The sequence below is a fragment of the Gallus gallus genome, chromosome 2 (assembly GCF_016699485.2).
Source record: "Gallus gallus isolate bGalGal1 chromosome 2, bGalGal1.mat.broiler.GRCg7b, whole genome shotgun sequence".
Taxonomy (NCBI): Eukaryota; Metazoa; Chordata; class Aves; order Galliformes; family Phasianidae; genus Gallus; species Gallus gallus.
This window is the reverse complement of record NC_052533.1, coordinates 15,528,133-15,549,777: the sequence shown is the minus strand read 5'-3', so window position 1 is coordinate 15,549,777 and position 21,645 is coordinate 15,528,133. Positions and strand designations below refer to the sequence as shown.

The window sequence follows — 21,645 nt, the reverse complement described above, 5'->3', positions numbered from 1 at the left end:
AGTCTCACACAAAGAACTCTTTGTGAGGTTGCAGATTAGCATTTGGGCAGGCAGCCAAGAGAGATGAAAGGAGGGTGGCTACACTAAGGATGTACATAGCTTACACTCATCAAATACCCGGAGGAAAAAACAGAGAAACAGTCCACATCGTCTGTAATTTCAGTTGCTATACTCTATCCCTCTAGTTTCTGAAAAAGCATTTTTAGTGGAAGCTCTATGAATGCATAGTTCTACTCTGACACTGTAGGTCAAGGAGTTTTATACATAATGAGTATTATGTATAAACCTCAGTAATGAGATAAAGCAGTATCTTAACATTTACTTACAGAAATATTGTTCATGAAAGAGGCAGATATGGCCATACCTTGACAGAAGAGGCACATATACAACCTGCCATTAGGTAATATAAAACTTTTATACTAGAATGTATGTTACAAAAAAAAAAAAAAAAAAAAAAAAAGCAACATGAAAAGATAATTCAGAATTACCAGTATGTTTGAAAAATGGCAATTAAGATATCATTGTAAAAATCATTTTGAAGAAATAGAAACTGTGTAAGCTATAAAGATCATGAGCAAATGTTCTAGAAATGCCTTCACTTATATAGCTATAGCTACATCTATCTGTATAGGTAAATAGCAACCACACAGACTCAGCTCCAAACAGGAAACACTACCTGCAGAGGATGGTAAGAATAACACTACTTTGAATGAATTTCCGTTCTTAACATAGTCACATTGCAAATTATATATAGAAGAATATGTATGTGTGGTATAGTAGAGAGAGAATGAAAAAGTTACATTGAATATAGAATTGAATTAGAAATTGAAGATATTGCTGTACAAAGATTAAGGTTAGTATTCCATCAAACTAATGAGCGACAAAGTCTTCTGCATTTATTTTACCAATTCACTGAAGATGAGCTACAGATTATACACACCATTTTATCTCTGTGTGGGAACCAACACAAAATAAATGAATAGCTCAGTCTTCTGTGCACAACTGACCTGCACAACAACCACTATTCACAACTGGCACTTTTTGTTGGCAGTCTGAACAGAAAATCTAAGGATTACATTGGCAGCGAGTCTGAAATATGCTCTGAAACCAAAGGCAGCCTCTTGAGAACACAGCTGAAGTACCTCATAGTGGTGAACAACTACAACTACCTGCACTATTCATAGGTATAAGCTTTCTGTTTCCAGCACTGTCAGATGGACTTTTTCAGCATACTTTGCTTGGGAACAGTAGGTTTTGATCCTGCTTAGTTATTAAAATATATTTTCCAAATACAGTAAGTGCTGTTAAGGCAAAACAGAATGCCTCTGTCTGGTACAAAATAAGTGCTAGATGGAGGACTTTTGCTGCATTTTTAAACAATTATTTCATCAATTACTTAAAGCAGTGAAAATAATAGAGAGTAAGTTGCAAACAGCAAAGTATTGCTAGAAGTCATCTATCCAAATATAACAATTATATGTGACTGTATATGTAACAAAACTATTACTTTCTTACCTTGGCATTTTCAATGCAAGGACAAATAGCCCAAGCTGCATTTGCTTGAACATCTGGATTAGGATTTTTCAGCAATGACCATAACAAACGAACTCCATCTAAACGGTCAATTATCCTATTGCAGAAACAGAACAGAAAAAAAGAGGTATTTAATTATGGAGTACACAATGTTCAATTCTAACTTGTGCTAGTTTGTTTGGAAAATTGCTTTAAGAGGTATTGGTATGGTTTTCCTTAGCATACTGTTTTGCTTTACATCAGTGCTTGTGTTTTATTGTCCATTGATTGCCATCAACATATACAGTAGGCATTTCTTGCTATTGCAGATGAGTGTGAACAAATTATGTTAAGATAGAATACATTTTCTAAATCTCATGCATCTTGTTTACATTTTTCTCAGTACTGTGATGTGAAATGCTTACAGAAGACAAGTGAACTGCATTCTTACCAGAACTCGCATAAAAGTAAAAACAAGCATGTGACCTTTTAATGATCTGCATGCAAAGTAAAATCTGAATTCAAGCATACTGGCTTCTTTCACATAGTAACAAATACTTTCCAAAACAAATATTTATGCCCAAACTATGTACTTAACTTTTTATTCAGTCTATGCTTAATGTATTTACTTTACCGTACAACATATTTCAAAGTTCTATGTTACTAATCTAGCATTAGAAATTAAAATGGTCACACCACACTGCATCCTTTGTGGGTTGTGAATAATGTGTAACTTGTTTCCCAGGTATTCCTCACCAACAAGACTAACACTGAACACTATGTTATAATTACTTAAACACACTGTAATCAAAGTATCTTCACGATTAGCTGAAAACTGAATTATCACCAGAAACATCTCTGTGCCATCTGTGTAATGTTTACATATCAATCAGGCTTGGGGATCATAGGGTCCAGAGAATACCTTAAAAGGAAATGAAGGTCAAACAAAACTTAATATCCTTTACAAACTTGCTTTCCTTAAAAAGATATATTAAACCCAAAGCAGATGAGCTGAAGATAAAGAAGAAAAAGTATACTTTGATTTTCTAACTTCAAAAGTAAAAATTCCATTGTATACATGGAAGTATACATCTTTAATTGTAAATACAAAATAAGAGAAATAAAATACAGCTTACTTCTAAAAAACACCACATAGAACATCTAACTTGCGTTCACTATACATATATTTGCCAAGAAATTTCAAAACTAGTTATAAAATTGTTTATGCACACAATTCTACCATCATTTGAAAGACAAAAAAAAAAAAAAGTTATGGACATGAATTCTGTCTACAATAACCAGGGACTTAATTTGAAATGTTTTTGTTTGAGCTGGTTAAAATACTTTGTTTTCAAAACAATGACTTTTTGCTTAAAAGATCAGTTAAGCTGATGAACTGTTAACTTTTAAGACCTGATAATTTTAATACAGCTTATTTTACATACTCAGCTCCAAATCAACTGCATACCATTATTTAAAGGGAAAAATCAGAAACATGACAAATTAGAATAGCATGATCACAAAACACACAATAACACATACATGTTCACAGAGTATGGATGACTTCAGTAAAAACACCCAAACAAGCTTTTAAATCACTCCAAATCCCTGTACTTTGAGGCAACTTTTAATAATGCTTTCCTGTAATTTCCGAAAATACAGATTTTTTTTTCCACATTGGATTAATGAAAAAAAAATCCAGAAGTCTATCTTCACGAGTCAAGCAGACTACTGGCCATTTACCAACATGCAATACTTCTTCCCAAGAGGAACTAAATATGAATGACTCAACTCCAATCAGTATATAAAAATCAAGCAATAGAAGTCAAACACTGAGCTCAGATTTTTCAATCATGTTTAAGAAAACAATCTCAGGGATGATTTATCTTTCCTTCTCTTTTTTTCAAAGCCTTCTTCTCAATATTTACTTCTCAGTTTTCTTGTCTTCTCTTCAGCTTTTCTACGGTTTGATTTGTGAAGTAATTTTAGTTTCAGCTTTTAGTTGAAGACCAGAAAGAGAAGCTGTATTAGACCCAATAAAATAGTCAATCAAAGTAGAAACATTTATGTCATTAACATAAGTAATTGCTTTCTTTTTCTTCAATATAAGTAGGTAACAACACATGAACATGCAGATCTCAAAATCAAGAGCTCAGATTCTGAACTATCACGGCTTAACATGACTGAAGCTTCTTAAAATAAACCTGGATCTCCTCTGATTCAAAATTATGATACATTGACTGTTATTATTTGATAATTGATACAATTTATAATAAGGTGTAAATTATTCTGCTCTTCAAAAAAACCCGATATATGATTGTATTGGTAGGTGGAAGCAGGTGGAGTGAGGAGGTACCCCTGTCATGCGCTCTGGTATCAGCCAGACATGAGGAGAGCAAAGATGAAGGGATACGGATGCTACATAATGTTTCCAATATCACTTTTTCAGAAGATTAATTACTGGGCATGTGAGCAAAATGCTTTTCTGGTTTCCACACAGAACAGTTTATGTATGGTGAATATAGAATACACCTTAGGGGTAAATAATTTTAGTGCAATTAATGCCATTCTTAGACTACTCGAGTGCCTACATGATCCTCTGAGCAACCTCAGGTTATTGTGAATTGCTATTTGCTATTTGATCAGTGCAGATAGTTTAATGAGATAATTTTTTGAATTACTTTCATTCGCAGTTTACAGATGAAAGTTGTTTAGTAAAGGCTTTTTTTTTTTTGCATCATTTCATTTAAGAAACGTGATGTCATAGCCTCACCGAACGTCATGATACATCTATGCAAAAAAAAAAAATTGGGTCACAATTCTCAGAATTTATGTTGCTTTAAAAAATACCTGAAACTAGCAAAGCTGCTCACCTGATATAGTCCTTCTCTTCAGAACTCAGATTTGACACTGAACATTCCCATTAGAAACGTAAACAGAAATTGCTAAATACACATACACATGCATATCCTACACGTTTGTTTGTTGTATCTATCATCTTTTTCTCTTACAGTATTATTTGCCAGATCTTTTGAGAACTCTAGTTTTATAGCCTGCCAATCCAGACCACAAATACAAATGTAAATAAACGAAGTTATACTGACTGTATTGTGCTCACTGGTAAGATTACAGGGTTAAATTCTGGTAGAATGTAATCTTGTCTTTTCTGAAACCACAATTTAGCATGTTTCTTAAAACTTTCACTATTTGCTATGGAGTGCTTTGTGCTATGGAGTGCTTTGTACCAGGAAGTCCAACTCCATCCATCTGGCTAAAATAGAGTGCTCACTAGAATGTTATACATTTACCTATATTTTTTAATATGAGGACTTGAAGACTGGAAAACTGTTTATCTGATATGTATCATAAAACTGTAGCAGCATTTCTTTTCTAAGTAGAAATTTGTAGACGCTACTACACATAAACTATCAAAATATATAACCATAATTTATGGACCGTTATCCCCTTTGAGGATGTGGCATCACAGAAACACATCACATCCAATACTTAGAACTTGAGCACCCATGTAGTGTTCAAATTCTGGAATTCATATCATTAATTTATGAATTGAATCGAGCAGAAACGTATCAGTGTTTCTTGATATTAAAAAAAAAATCTCAGAAACAAAATTCTTAGTCCCCAATTCTGTAATTGCAACAAAGTGGTATTACAGATTATTTATACTCCTTCTATTTGGTCACTTACTCTTCTCAAAAAAGAGAAAAGTGGTCTGTATGAAAAGCTACAGCTTCAGTTCCTTCTATACTGGTCTAAGGAGAAGGAACAAGAAATGGATAGCCTTTATTTCTAGGGGGAAGAAATCAAATACCTTAACTCTGCTAGAGGCAGAGCAAAAACCAAACAAATTATTTAAATGTGAGTAGCAGTACTGACATCAGTGTCTGAACTAAACATTGTTTAAATATTTTCCTGGATCAGGATCAAAGTTGTCCTCACCTGATTGGATCATATTTCTGATAAAGACAGCATTATCTTTTCTAGGGCTGCAAGTCTGAACTTCCACTAGCACAATACTTCCAGTAAATGTCAGTCTTGCTCATGCAAGCAATTTCTGTGTTAATATATTTATTAGCATATTTTGCTCCTGGACTAAGATCTTCCTTATTCATGAATGTTATATTTTTAAAAACAAACAAGCAGGCAACAAAACTTTTTAAATGTTGAGAACCTTCAGTAGAGAATTTTTTCATATGAGCTGAATTCAACATTTGAATCCTTCACCAACTCTTGGCAAACTTTGAAATTTCCTTCCAAACAACCTGCACTCTCTCCTCCCGAAAAACAAGCTGGACTTTGTTTTATCACAATTTTAGCAGCAACTTGTGTTATTTTTGGTGCCTATACTGACCGCGTTCCAGTGTGAAGCCATCCATACTGGATAATAGAAGTGATAGTCCTGAGTCTGAGATTTCATAATATCAATTTATATTTATTGGCTTTGAAATTTCTCATTTGATTTGCAGTGTTAATTTTGTTAACATATTCCTGTAAAGGTAGGAGTTTAGTATTCTTCATTTGAGATATGTAGTGAAGATTTTTTCATTTACACGCACTTTTACACTACATGGCTAACAGTTCACACAACCCATGTTTACAGTTGTGTACCATCTATCCTTTTGCCACTGGGTGACAGCCAAAGCATGAAAACAAAAACCCTATTCAGGAAAAGAATTCCCTGCACTGCTATATGAATATCAAGTGAATTATGCAAATCAGAACAGGAGGAGCTTACTAAAACTCTTTCTGACCTTTCATCTGTGTAAGGAGTGAAATATTCTGAGAATCTTGAGGTAAATATTCCTGCTAGGGAACAGTAAGCACAGTAAATGCCCACCTCAACTTTTAACTGTAATGCTTAATCATAAAGATCAAGAAACTTTGTAAGCTGTACAAATCTACATAACAAAACCAAGGAGAGTAGCAACTCTCTCAGTAAAAAGGCAGTTTTTTTCTTCAGTCTTGCAAAGAAGTAAGAGCAGGAAAAGAGGGTCAAGGAAAGTATTAGTTCTTAAATGATGAAGATGGACAAAACTTATAAATCACAAATTATACTCTTTCAAAAATTTCCATATTATTTTTTATGACGGTTAATGCACACCTTCCTTCTGGAACAGCCTTCTCTAATTTAGGAAATTATTTATTATAATATGAGAACAGTAGTATAGTAGATAGTCCATCAACTCCCTGAGTTAAACACCATGAACTGTAAATATCTTTTCAAACATCCCTATTACATGAACTAACTATTCTGTGATTGCAATGCCATAACATTCCATTTGAACATAAGAAAAAAAAACCAAAAGCTACTTTGCAGTGAGGAAGTTCAAAAACTGCAGCAGGTTGCCCAGAGAAGCTGCTGAGTCTCTATCCATGAAGATATTCATCACCTGATTGGGTGTGATCCCAGGCAACCTGCTTTAGCTGACTGTGCTTGAGCAGGAGGGGTGGACTAAGCGATCTGAATAGGTGCCTTACAACCTCATTGGTTCTGTGATATCTGATTACTGAGATACATATTTTTTTTTAATAATATTTTGTAAAAAAAATTTAGCTATCATCACATTAGAACCTTTAATGTTCACCCAAAAATATTATCAATATCTCTGCAAGAATTATTTTTTTCAATATTTAAAAATACAAACAGCTTACATCATATTTTCAGGTTCTGTTGCACAAGCTCCCACTGCTTTCGTGACATTCACAAGTAATGCCTGATTAGTTCCAGTAAGTAACTTCACTAGGGGTGGTATTCCACCACATTTACGGATAATTGATCGATTTACTGGTTCTTGGCAACATTCCCCCAGTGCTCCAACGATATTTACAAGAACTTCTTCAGGTTGATCAGTGAGCAGTCCTACCAAAGCTTCTGTGACTTTATATTCACGAAATCTAAACAACAGCAATAAAAACAAAGTTGTTATTTTCAGAATGTTACCATTGTAAGGTAATCCTAAGTAAATTATCTTGCAGAACAAATCACAGTACAGGTAAAACATTCAAATCAATTATTGAAAGTGTGACATACAGCATCACTTCTTATTTTACATTTTTAAATATATTTCTCTGATTTCACTTTCTGGGAACCTATAGAGTCACTTGAGGGCTGTTAAAAACTTAACATGTAGATGCAATATCTATAACTAGCTGAAAACACACTGAAAGACCAGCAAGTAAAGTGGTATCCTAATTTCCAGTTCTTTTTCCTGCCATATTAACAACAGCCAGAGCAGGAATATATCAGACTCTCTTACACTTCTCTGGAGCCAAAGGGTCACCCTTACTTTTCAATAAATATTAGTCTCACCAGTTCTATATCTTGCTCAAGCCTAACATGTTTTGCTCAGTTTTTTTTTATGCTTAATTTTTATTTTTTACATTCTGATGGTATATGTACAACAGTTACAATAGAAGTTAATTTTTTCTTTCCAAGCTGGTTTCAATAAACAATTAATGTAATCAAGAAAGGAGAAACACTCATTTTTCATTATTTGCTTGTTTTTTATATACTTTTGCTTAAAGAAAAATCTTTCTTTGTTCAATTTAATTTGGAAGTGTCTCTTTTTTTTTCCTTTTTTCAGGAGAAGACATCCATTGCATGAAAAAAAAGAGCAACAAAGTAAGTGAAAAATTGAAAATATGTTTATTTATTTCTCTGGCTACTTTATCGATGTTGCAGATTAATTGCTTCATAGGTGGGATAATATGAGCTGGCTCTGTGATGGGCAGGCTACAGACTGACAGAGTTGCTGGCTCGGGCCATCTTGTGTCCAGAAGCAGAACGGCTGCTTGCACACTAACGAATCTGAGCTAGTCCAGCCCAGGCACCTGTATCAGCTCACTGCTGAGTCAGCACAACTTCTCAGCAATTTATTTTATGTAGAGGAAGTAATGTGGAGTAGTCTGAAGATAATTAAGTGGCCCTGCAGGAACCAGTCAGCTTTGCTAGTTCTAGCTTCGTGCCAAACTCAAGCTCATCCCTCCAGATCTACTTATGTGTTTTCACATTAACCTCCCTCACTGTTCTGCAGTGTACTCCCATCCTGACTTTGGATAGGATTTACTGCTTCAGACTCAGCAGTACATAATACATTAATTCAGCACAAGTCTGGAGCAGCGCCTGACTAGTAACCTTCACGGAGCTTCATGCCCTTGTGAAGATACATCAGTAACCCAGAAAAAATCTGTTTGCATTTGCACAAAATTATTGGCTATAGTTACACTAATTATTTATTTAACAGGCAAAGTCTCATTCTGTAGCCCTGAGGACAAGAAGCACAACATAGTATCCATGTGACTAAAATCTTTTGTCTTCATCATTCAGGGCAGCCTCACCCATTCTGCTTAATGGAAAAAATCTATTCCCTGTGCAGGCAGTGCCTGAGCATTCCCCGGAAGATTGCTTCCTGGCACAGGTCAAACTGTGCAAGAGACTGTGCTAGAACTTAAACAGTATGGATAACCATAATTTAGCGATGGAACTCAAGGTATAGTCCTACTTATCTTATTAGTATAGATGGAGACATTCAGTTCATGCAATCGTTGATCTGAACCTATGTGCAGATACCCAAAGCCAACAGAAAAGGAAGATGCACCTTTCTGAAAAGCCAGGCTACTGTAAAATGAGGAACGCAAAAAGAAGTAGGACAGAAGAAGAGTATGTACGGACCAAGGCTCTGTATAACAACAGTTTGGTAACTCATACAGAACAATAAAAAGCCAGATTTTAAACTAAGATTATTGGAATTACTTCAGACTTTTATCCAGCAGTTACCCATTGTATCTGTGTGTCCAGAAGAGTACGCTAAAATTAGGGCTGCAGGAAGAGGTTACTTCTTACTGTTTCACCTCCCAGTCTGTCAATCTTGCATTCCCCTGTACAGAGTAGGGTAACCTCAGCAGGAAGCCTAGTACATACTTCAGTGGAGCAGGCATTTTACCAAGGTAAGGTGCATTAATCTGATGAATTAATTTAAGATGAGAGGGGCTACATATTCTCAGTCATTAAACTGAGATTATATTCAAGTTATCATAAAAGATATAAAGATAAAAGAGAGTGATAACTCCTGATGCCAAATTCTTAGATAATCATTCTGGGCCCAGATACTGAGAAAATATATATCTATCTATGCTAGGACTCCTAACAGTTAAATCCAGTCCTTTAGAAGGTGAGTGTCCAGATTAAGTTGCTTTCCCGAGCTGCTTTTGTAGTTAAGGATTCTAGGTTAATTATTCTAGATTCCAATATATTTCTAAAACAAGTGGACCTGATATCTGCTTCAGAATGAGATAATGTGTATTCTCTCTTGACCTAAAATGTTAAAGCTAAATGTGCTGGCTACTCTCCACCGGGTAGTCATGATCCCAGTTTGTGAAACAGAGAGAAGTAGGGATATCAGATGTACCCACACATAAAATGTTTTCTGTTTTAGTACACCTTCTGTCTCAGTGTTCTATATTCTTCAGAGCCACCAATTCTCCACATTCACTGTTAAGATTCTAGGAAATTAACTCTGTTTCCTGGGCACTCTGATGAGGTCACATGGCAATTTTTTTGACAGTATCTAAGTTGAAAGCCTCAGTAAATACAAAACATGGTTCTGTGAAATCATGACACTATTTTTCACAAAAATAGAAGCCCATAAAATAAAAATATTATAATGTAATAAAAAAATTGTGAAACTAAATAGTTACTTTGACACATTTTCTTCACTGATTGCACATTTCCAGATTGCTCCAGTCACAGCTGCTAAAAGTCTTTTATTTTCAGAGTTACCAAGTAGAGCAGACAGTGGTTGTAGACCTCCATGCTGTCTGACCAGGTCACGTGTCTCCTTATCTTCCGCACACTGTATAAAAAATTGAATACATATATTATGCGAAATGTGTAGAGCAATATCTTCAAAATTTAGGTGTATTATGTTGTAACTAGTCAAAACCCATACAGAAGAAAATGCAAATATTTTATTAAATTACTTGAATATGCTAACATCTCATTAAGGGAAATCTTGCAGTAAAGAGTTACTATATATGTAGCAGTGCTTCTAATGTCATATGATACTGCATGCAAATAAACATTAAAAAAGTTTCTTCTTGCACCACCTCTCCCCATTGGTTAGCAGTGGAATTTAGGTCTTACACACAAGAAAAGCAAGAATGGGACTGCCATATCAAATATGCAGTGAAAACACCCTCATAAATTTAGCAAAAGAACATCAAAATTTTTGCAAAATAATTTCTCACACATTAGAGAAACAGTAAAACTGAGGAATATTAAAGATGAGTGTAAAATACATATGAAAATAAAGTGCAAATCCTGGCTCCTATCTACTGATTAAGATAATAGTTACCTTAAATATGGCACTAGCACAATGTGTTTGAAGCTCCTCGTGTTCACTACTCAGATTTTTCACAAGGTTTTCAATCATTCCTTCTGTTCTTATTGCAAGTCTGTAACTTGGCTAAAAATACAAACAGTGCATTTTAAACCCTCTATATTAACAGTGACAATAGTCAGGGCAGTCAGTATCACTACTCCCAGTAATAACACAGTGCTAAAATTCTAGGCTTTTGATATTGTGAAGCTTTGTATTCTATTTTAAACTCAAGTCAACTGTAATGCCTTGAATATAGCATTGACGTTCTCTAAGTTAAACAAATACATAAATTCACTGTAGGGCTGTGATCTTCTAATCCCCCAAAAAAAACCAGGAGCTGCAATGCCTACATTATAGCCAGCTGGCTTAACCAGAATGCAGAATGTTCTGAAAGGTGTTCAGACTTCCGGCTCAGAGACAGAGAAGAAGAAGATTCTTCAGAACTGGATCACCAATACCCATTCATTTCATCTACAGTCATTAGCCAGAACAACAGATCTATTCAATATTTAAAAGGAACTTATAACAAGATGGAGACTGACTTCTTACAGTGAATGATAGCACTAGGATAAAAGGAAGCAATTTTTAACTAAAAAAGAGGAGATTCAGGTTAGATGTTGGGAGGGAATTTTTTTACTTAGAGGGCAGTGAGGCACTGGAACAGACTGCCCAGAGAATCTATGGATGCCCCATCCTTGGAGGTGTGCAAGGCCAGGCTGATGAGGGCCCTGGGCAATTTGGTCAAGTGACTGGCATCCCTGTTCAGGGATGGTAGGTTGGAATGGGATGATCTTTAAGGTTTCTTCCAACCTAAGTCATTCTGTGATTCCATGGTTCCTAGAATAAGGTTAGAAAAACATATTCTTAGCATTAATGTTTTTCATTGATCTTTGCCCAGTTTTTTACCTAGACATTGGAGCAGGGGACCATTAAAGGGAAACAGCAGTGTAAACATGCATTTAGTGTTCTCCCCAAATTATGTTCAAATTTGGTCAGGTAAGGAACTCTTGAATACTTTTCCTTCTCATTACTAAGGCTAAAATGCTGTCGCATTGAGTATGTATAAGTTTGTGTAGTTGAAGACGCTGTTTTGAAAATATAAACTTTTATAATGAAAAATCTTTCGAAAAATTATGGCTGCCTCAAATTCATCAAGAAAAGTTATGTATATCTTTGACCTTAAGCACAGCATACCTTTAATTTCAAATGATTCCACAAATGGAGAAATAACCATTCATCTCAGGTGGATAGGGTGAAAATAATTGTATTCAAATTTAAAAATTTAGTACACTCAAAGCTGTGAAACCTGACAATAAAATCTGTAGAAAAATCACATATATTCTTTTCTTCTTTTTACAGTTGATCAGAAACATTGTCAATGTGAATTAAGACGATAGAACGTACTCCCCTGGATCTTACATTGGATCTTCTTGTCAACATCTGCAGGTTATCATTGCAGAATTTAAATGTCCTGATTAACCAAAATATAACATCTTAATTTGTCAAACTTCATTCATTAAGCATCATTAAAAAGTGAGAAACTCATTAAGTATTTCATTTCTCCCTTTCTATTTTTTTCATAAAGTACTCTTAGCCTTAAACGAAATGTGGTCTTTAATACAATCTGTGATATTCTCAAAAACACTTTGCATGAAGTGTCTACATCAAAAGAGCAAACTTCTGATGGGATAAATGCCATGGTAACTGCCCTGGAGAAAATTCATTTCTAAATGATACTCAAGTGTAATGCTTAACCTTTTAATAGTCAGTTGTCTTAGTGATTAGAAATAGCATATATGTGTGTGGTTTACTTACCTCTGAGGCGCATTCTTGTAATATCCCTACAACTGGGGTTAGGATGTCTACATGTGAACTTTTAAGCCACTTAGCTAATAATGGAATGCCGCCAGCTTTACGGATTGCTTCCTTATTTTTGGTACTTTTGCTGCAGCTCCAGAGTGCTAAAGCCCCACAACGTGCTTTTTCAGTATCTTTTTCTTGATATGGTGTAAGACCAGTTGATCTCACTGACATACAATCCAACAGCCCAACCTAACAAAACAAACATATTTTTAATTTGCTACAAGTATGTTTGATACTATACTGCTTTTTTCAGTGATGGCAGCTACTATTTCAAGAATCACATAAACAACAAATCACAATTTTTTTTTGAAAAAAAATATATGCCTATGGGAAAGGTACTAATTTTAATGTCTGCTTACCAGTCTCTTGATTCCTCCATAATGCCTTACTGTCCTTCGTGCTCGTTTAAATCTAGCAACATTAGCAATTGTTTCAGCAGCCAAACATTTTAGATCTGTATCTGGAGAGTCCAATATTTTCACCATGATCTGTAAGCCCTCAAGATCTGCAATTGCATGTCTGATCAGTGTATTTTGACTAATTTCCTTCAGGATTTTTAATGAGCCAATCTAAATAATGAAATACAATGGATAATAAATGTTATTTAGGAATACATAAAAAGAAAAAATACTTAAAATGTTTAAAATGCTGGGTTAAGTAATACTTCATCGTTCAAATAGGATCAGAAGAAGGAAACTGAAGACCAAGGAAAATGATTTTTTCTAAGAAGGCCTTGAAACTGAGAAAATGTAGAAACAAAATGAGAAAAAAAATCATTATTTTTGTATCCTATATAATCTTGAAAATTTGAAAAAAAAATCCTAATACAAAAGGTATGTTTACTGCTCTATTCAACAAAGCTGCTTACCTGACATTTAATTTCTTCTGTATCAAGCAAATTAATTAACACTTCAAGACATCCAATGTCTCTGATGGCCAGCTGGCAAGTTTCTTGAGCAAGGTTGAAGTCTCTCATTGCACACAATGCAATTACAGTAGCTGTTGGATTACCTCCCTAAAATAGAACAAATAATTAACATAAATATAGTGTATGAAATACAAAACTTGATCTCTTCTACTAATTCTAGTAAAACTACTTCTAAAGGAGAAACCTTTAGAATAATTGATTCTAAAATAATCAATTGAAGTTAAGTAACACCATAAATATCTCAGTTTTTAACTGCCTGAGCTAAAAACGGGTAGGGGCTGACAGATTATTAGAGAGACTTGTGTTTGCCATGTTCCTACTCTGCCCTGGGTATTCACTTATGGGTCTGGGTTTCTTCTTCCTTGGTAGATTACAAGCAGAGTTCACATTACTGTAAGTTATGTAGCAAAATTTCCCACATTTGTGGAAATCAAAGGTTAGGTCATCTGGAGTGCAAGAGATGAGCTTTAAGCAAAGAAAACTTTTGTTGTGAACGTGCTATCTCCCTTCCTGTTGCAGTCAGAATACTGGGCTACAGTGACTTATTATCTGTCCCAGGCTCTTTCATGCCCAAATTCAAGGTAACATTCTTACATCTGAATAGAAGTTATTGTAAGCCTGCAAAAGTGTTGTATGAAGACAGAGATGAGATGCACTATTCAGTTAATTAAAAGGTAGGTTAAGGTATGATTTATTCATAGTGAAAGAGTACAACTATGCGGAAAAGTAATATAATCACAGAGCAATCTAGCAAGTCAGTGTGATGTGTGGTTTGAAGTTAAGGGTACTCACGAGGTAAAGTTAAAGCTACACGAGGAGTAAAGTGTAAGTTTCTGACTACACTGTTAATCATCTTTTGGAAGAAATTACTTTGAGTGACATTAAATCTTCCAGCAGTTGAGATTTTTTTTCAGTCAAGACTGGATAGAGTATATCTTAGCAACAGCTACTACACTGAGACTAAGAAAAAGACCAAAAATAAATCCAAGTCAGAAAGTTAAACCATGTGATAACAGTGGATCCTTTTGAACCCATAATACAGATATAGTGTTTATCAAATCTGGAGGAATCCAGCTGCACAGAAATTAGGAATGTTGAGCTACAATGGAACTGCAATAGAAGCTGGAGTGCACAAACAACGTCAATTGGTGCTCGTGAGGAAGTTACAACTCAGTGCACATAGAAAATAGAACTAGCGTCTCAACCTCCCAAATGCCTTTGAATTCCAAAGAAGCCGTGGCTCACATCCAGATCTGAACTGTGCCAACCAAGCCCATGTCCTTTAAATGACACCTCTGAAACCATCGAGGACTCGAGGGCAACACTCTCCAGAATTTGTTAATCAACATTTTGAAATACAGAACATATAGAGGATGAGTAATGTTAGCTGAAGTGAAACAAATAGATCTAGCAAAAACATTGACATTTTGCAGCATATCTCTAAGACGTAAACACAAACAGTAAGACAAATACACTGTAAAAAAAAGCATTTAAAATTAACACGCTCTTCAATAATTACCATAAAAGGTAGTAGAGAATCACAAGTGAGAAAATACTTATAAAATCAACGTGCGAAAAATACTTGACAAAGTTTCAGATTGGTAAATTATAACAGATAAAACATTTCTGATAATCAATGAAGTATACGTGGATGGCACTTCATAGCTGATTTTTACTTACATGTCTTGTAACTATAGATATCCACAGAATTTTTCCACAGCAAATTGTTTAAATGTAAAGTTAGCTTTTAGCATCTATAACATATATTGCACTGAAGAAAGATTCCTACAATTTTATTATCTTTTTTAGTTTTGTTATGTTTTTGATTTCAGAAGAAAATGAAACTTGTGATTAGCTTTAAGAACATATTTTGAGCTATTTTGGAGACATGTCCTACAGAATTAAATACTGTAACAATTTCTCAATTATTTTCCTAAAGAAACGTTTGTCCACGATCAACCTGATCAAGGTTTAAATGACCTTTAGTCAAAGGTCATTTGACTTTTTTAGTGAAAGTCTACAAAATACGATAGCAAACCAGACAAGATACTCTATAGCTCAGAAGAACTAGCAGTTATCCTTTTGTTAAGTTTCTGGTCTTTTCATGCAGCTTAGACTTTGAGATTTGCTTTGTTTTGAATTATATTGATAACCTATGATGTCTCTTCTTTTGAGAAGTGCTTTTCCTATAGGGAAACTACATTTGCACATAATAAGAGTAATTCATGTTTCGCTTATCTTACATGCAGAATGCTTGGCATTAGGTATTTAATATGGCCCACATTTTACAAAACAGTACAAATTTATTTTTCCTACATTAAATATAGAACAGTATATGAAATATATATGCATGCATTTAATTTTTTCAGTTTCAGAGCTGATGGTGAAAACACATAACCTATATTTATAAATAAAACCACAATAAAATCTTTGTTATATGTTCTGAAGCATCAGTTCTATGAAATAAGACACTGCTGTCTCAAAAATTATTTTTACTTTCTTGAAGTTATCATTTCAGCAGGTCTTCCAATACTTACACAGTTTAACATGCATAGAAATAGTTACCCCTCCACTTAGTTGACATAAAATCAGCATCACATTGCTATACCATTAGAAATCTGGTACGCTGGATAGAAAACTGTACAGGCAATAGTCATTTTGAGGCTTCACATAAAGTGCAGATTTAGCTTAAAGTCTGCCTCTCTGCGTATACGTTGGTATAACATACATACCCACAAATTGAATGAAAATAGAACTTCATTACTGCTTGACTATAAGTAAAACGTCTTTTGTGAAATGTATGTAATGTCTCTATTCTAATACTCAGAGCTCAGCTGAGAATTACAGAACAGAAAGCTATATAAAATTAAAATAGAATGGGTAGCAAAGCTTCTGTTGCTCTTGCTTTTATTTTTGAAGTGTTTACGTGAGCACTATTATAATACTATAATGCACAGATTAATCTACTTAAAAATTCTACTGTATGAATACAAAGGCAGATGTATTAGATAATGATTGTACACACATTTGATGTCTGCAAGTACAATCTTGTTTTCTGTGCTGGGAGGAAGATTAGGAAAAGACCTGTATGTGTTCCTACCCAGAAAATTTCTCCATTGCAATACAGGGTGTAGAGCTTGTCTTTACATTCTTTCCTCAACTTAAAAGGGTATTTCAGGAATGGTGAAAGCTACAGAGATCTCACACAAAATTCGTTGAGCTATCTTTTCATTCTTAAAAAGGTTTACTGAAGACAGCCCCTCACTGTTACATGTATATTCTGAATTCTGTGTGCCCATCTATTAAACTTCACACCTGGGCATCATGAAATACATTTGAACTGGATGGAGACACCCTGCCAAGCAATTCCAATCTGCATTTGAGAGTCTCTGTCCAGTTATTCCACATTCTTTGCCATTTCCAGTTTTCAGGAGTGCTTTCATATTTACACCCAGAACTCAAAAATAAATAAATAAATAAATAAAATGCTGACCAGTGCTTGGTAGTCAGTTCAGTATTAGAAACATCCTTATTTGGTAATGTTTCCCCACTTGGCTGAATTTATCAGTCAGTTCATGCTGACTGTGCAGCAAGATGCAAGCTTATGCAAGATGTATGAACTTCTGCCCTGCATCCAGGTCCCCTTTCCACTTGCTTGCATCAGGCTTTCAGAAATTTCTCCATAGGATCTCAAGAAATGCCGGGCTTTGCTTTGGGAGTATTCATAGAGTCACAGAATCATAGAATGGCCTGGGTTGAAAAGGACCATAATGATCATCTAGTTTCAATCCCACTGCTATGTGCAGGGTCACCAGCCATGAGACCAGGCTGCCCAGAGGAGTACCTTCTGACGCCTTCTGGCAAAAATGCATTCCAGTACAGCATGCCTCCAAAACACTGCTCAAAGATCTCAAGTTCTGGTTTCTCCTCAACAACAGCAGCGGCAGAAAGGCACACTAAGAACAGCTACAAAGACAATCATGTGTTCTCCATGTTGTTTGTGGATAAGATAAGAGATGGTGGAGTTACACAGTATCAGGCCTGATTTATGCTAGGTATGAGGAAAAAAAAATAATGTACAGAATATCTGTATTTTGAATACATTGTTTCTGTTTCTACCAGTCATGAAATCTCCATTGCAGAAAAGAAATATTGCCAAGAAGACACAAAAATTAACACGCAAAGAATCATTAATTTTTGTTAGTAAGCAGGAGTAAATGTCTTGCTAGCCCTACTTTCTATCATTTATTTTTACATGAACTTTTATTAGCATGAAATTTTATGAATATATTTTTAATATTTTGTTGTCTTCTTTTAAACAGTTATCTCAATTATAATGTAATAATAGATAATTAAGTGTACAAGATTAAGATTTCAACATCACATATCCATCCCATCCTATGTAAAACCCTTCCTATATAAATATAAAACTTTATATTTTGAAACTGTGATCCAGTTCAGTAAGACTAAAGGAGAAAGATACAGAAGTTCCTCTGGAGTAATCTCTGGATCATTAAAGTTTTTGCAGATGTTCTACCACAGCTGGAAACGCTATCTCTTCAGAGAGCTGAGACTGTAAGGAGCTGTACAGGAGGTTAATGGAATATCTAATTTTCATCTGGTACAGTCCAGGTCATGGGGTACATTGTTCTTTGCTTTTTGTTTGAACCCCCCCACATCCATATGATAGGCGTACAAATAATAAAAGTACTAACAAGGCTATAATGAAAAAGATTCCAAAAGTGTTGCCTAATTCATAGGAAAATGTATGTACATGCATAGAAAAATAATAATATTATGAAGAAGTTGCAGCGCATTTCAGTTTGCTGAGACAAAAAAAATTAAATAAAAATGAAATATATACAACTTCTGATTCACAAGCATTTCTATAAATATACCTATTCAAAGGTGTATTTTTTTATTAATACATCCAACTTGTATGTGGATTTAGATTAATATGATTTAATATCACCAGAAAAGGAACTCATAGAACAAAATCATGGTTAAAGTGGAATTCCAGCCCAAACTGCTACTCTTACAAAACAAGACAGTAAAAACAAGTAGTGAAGTATAAAACAGGATTCTTAATTTAAACCTTTCCAACATTTTGATTCTATATTGAACTTGACTCTCTCAAATCTCAGATCACTTTGTGATTTATTGCTGGAAGTTTAAAGTAAATTTTGATAAAGCTTTATGGAAGACTGAGAACTGCAGTGTAGTGTGCATGATATGCTTCAGCAAGGCAATTTTTCTATGCTAGTGAACCTCCAAACACTCCGTTTTGTTCTGGTTTAAATACAAGTTCCAATTTCTCATCTTAGTTTATAAAACATGCAAGCTGCAACTTGTTAGAGATGAGTTATGGACAAGTATAACTCAGTTGTGGAATAATTCCCTTCCCCACTTCCTGAATCTTCTAGAGTTCTTGGGCTACAGCCTGGCAGTGCGTAAACCATAACGGTTAGTATTATAGTTAAAGCCAGTGGAAAATAACAGGCATCACAAAATCACACAATCCAAAACGTTTATGTTGGACTACAAGTTACAGTGCACAGAAGTTGTGTGATTTTAGTTGCAGATAAATTCTTTCACCTTGCTACTGTGTCACAGTGGCAGAAGCAACATACATGTTAGGATCTAGGCTCAGTGAGTTAAAATTGTCATGACCTCTTATGAAATTGAAAAAAAAAAAAGGCTTTTGAAACAAAAGAACAAATCTATTATTATTATTTTCTGAGTGAACCAGAAGGTTTTGTTAAACAATGTGATTCCTGCTTGAAAACTCTGCCTAGACATATACCCATTCTATTAGCTTTCCTTTTTGGTGCTTAGCAGTTTGATTTGGTTATAGAGATGAAGAGTCAATGCAGTTCACATGCAAACATATATAAATATCTTAACAATAGAAGGTTATCTTCTGCTCATTTCTGAAATTCTCATGTTAGGAGCGTATTTGTTCCCCAGTTGCATCTAGACAATTTTGTAGAGACAATGGACCACTATTTCCAAACCTAGACAAATTTGCAGAGAAAAGTAAAAAGATTATACTGTGGGCAACAAAGCCACAATCCCATTGTGATATCTATATTAGATTGCTGAAATATATGATAATCTGAGATTTAATCTAACAGATCAATCAGAAACTACTGCTATTGCAAAATGTCATTATTCATGAGAATGTGTAATCACTGAAATTATTCTGAGTTTTAGCTCTGGCTTCTGTTTTAGCTACCACACACTATCTGTAGTACCTTTGGTAGCTATACCAGAGTTCAGATTTCAGCTTTACCTGTCAGAGTATCTTGAAGTAACCATATCTACGCAGTAAGTCTTAGACTGTCTCCAACGCAAACCATAGACTTCCAGCAACACTCCAGCATGAAAGAACTCAGCTTCAATAACCATCCAAAATTTCCTCTACCCAACATAACAGCTCCTTTCAGCATATATACATTGCATGACTTCATCTTCCACCATTCTCTATAAGAGAAGCCATCTTCCTTGGTCTTGGTACCAGCAGTACATTGTCTTCAGCTTCCACTGTCACAAACCCAGATGCAGTCCACACACAAATGACTTACCTCAGCATTTGTAATGAAAGGACCTTGTTTGTGCAAAGTAACAGGTCACACATTTTCTCGGGCCAAACATGAAGAAGGTTGCTCGCTCATTTGTTTTTACCATGACATTCCAAATCTCAGCTACTGCTCTGCTCTCTCTTCACTTTCAAAAGAGGTTGCTCTGGAGATCAAAGACTTACAAACTTGTAAGTCACATGCAATAGGACAGCCATCCTGTTCAATGCTCTCCAGTATTTAAATACAAAGCTTTCTGCCTCCTCTCATCAGTGTCCAAAAGGTCTGCCAAATCCCTCAAGAAATGGTCATACTAATTTCTGTGATCAAGAAAGGAATCATTTTGGGGTGGGAAACTACACTGATACAATAATTGTAATAGCAGCATGCAATGTCCTGGAATATTTTGATAATAACTTCATCTTCCAAGTAGTACAGGAACCCACATGAAAAATGTGTACTCTTCTGGAGTGCAGACTTTGACCCCTTCAGAGAACTGCCTGGCAGGGTGACACGGGAGAAAGCCCTGGAGGGAAGGGGGGCTCAGTATTCAAGGACCATCTCATTCAAGCCCAGAAGCAGACAAAAAGGAAGGCAGACAAGAATGCCAGGAGGCCTCTGTGGATCAACAAGGAGATCCTGGACTTAAAATCAGAAAGAAAGTCTATAGGGAGTGGAAGCAGGAACAAGTTACATTGGAGGACTACAAAGAAGTTTTCTGAGCATCCAAGGATCAGGTTAAAAAAGCCAAAACCCAAATAGAATTATATCTAGCCAGGGACATGAAGGCGAACAAGACAAAATTCTACAGGTATGTCAGTGATAAAAAGAAGGTCAGGAAGGATGTGGGCCCTCTCTGGAAGGAAACTAGAGACCTGGTCACAAGGGATACAGAGAAACCTAAGGTGTGCAATGACTTTCTTGCCTTGGTCATCACTGGCAAGGGCACTAGTAACACCACACAAGTTGCAGAAAGCAATGATAAGAACTTGTAGAAGGTAGATCTGCCTGCTGTAAGTGAAGATCAGCTTTAAGACCACCTAAAGAACCTGAAGGTGCACAAGTCCACGGGACCACTGAGATCCATCCACACTTTCTGAGGAAACGGGTAGATGAAGTTGCCAAGCTACTATCCACCATATTTGAAAGGTAATGGCAGTCTGGCGAAGCTCCCACTGACTGGAAAAGGGAACACAGCCCCCATTTTCAAGAAGGGAAAAAAAGAAGATCGACAGAACTACAGGCCAGTCAGTCTCACCTCCGTGCCTGGCAAAATCACAGAGCAGATCCTCTTGAAGACCATACTAAGGCAAATGAAAAATTGGTGGTTGGTGGTAACCAATGTGGCTTCACCAGGGGCAAGTCA

General features: G+C 35.4%; 1 protein-coding gene across 7 annotated transcripts in view; it reads right to left on the bottom strand.

Annotated features, from left to right (window-relative positions):
* ARMC4 (armadillo repeat containing 4) overlaps positions 1–21,645 on the bottom strand; it is a 71,397-nt gene that overhangs the window by 31,566 nt on the left and 18,186 nt on the right. For all 7 annotated transcript variants that reach the window (XM_015282066.4, XM_040694362.2, XM_003640636.6 and 4 more), the window contains 7 exons: positions 13,642–13,788; positions 13,133–13,342; positions 12,726–12,962; positions 10,884–10,994; positions 10,228–10,382; positions 7,183–7,425; positions 1,516–1,630 (listed from right to left, as the gene is read on the bottom strand). In XM_015282066.4, the coding sequence (XP_015137552.1) occupies positions 1,516–1,630; positions 7,183–7,425; positions 10,228–10,382; positions 10,884–10,994; positions 12,726–12,962; positions 13,133–13,342; positions 13,642–13,788 (1,218 nt within the window). The remainder of the gene's footprint in view (positions 1–1,515; positions 1,631–7,182; positions 7,426–10,227; positions 10,383–10,883; positions 10,995–12,725; positions 12,963–13,132; positions 13,343–13,641; positions 13,789–21,645) is intronic.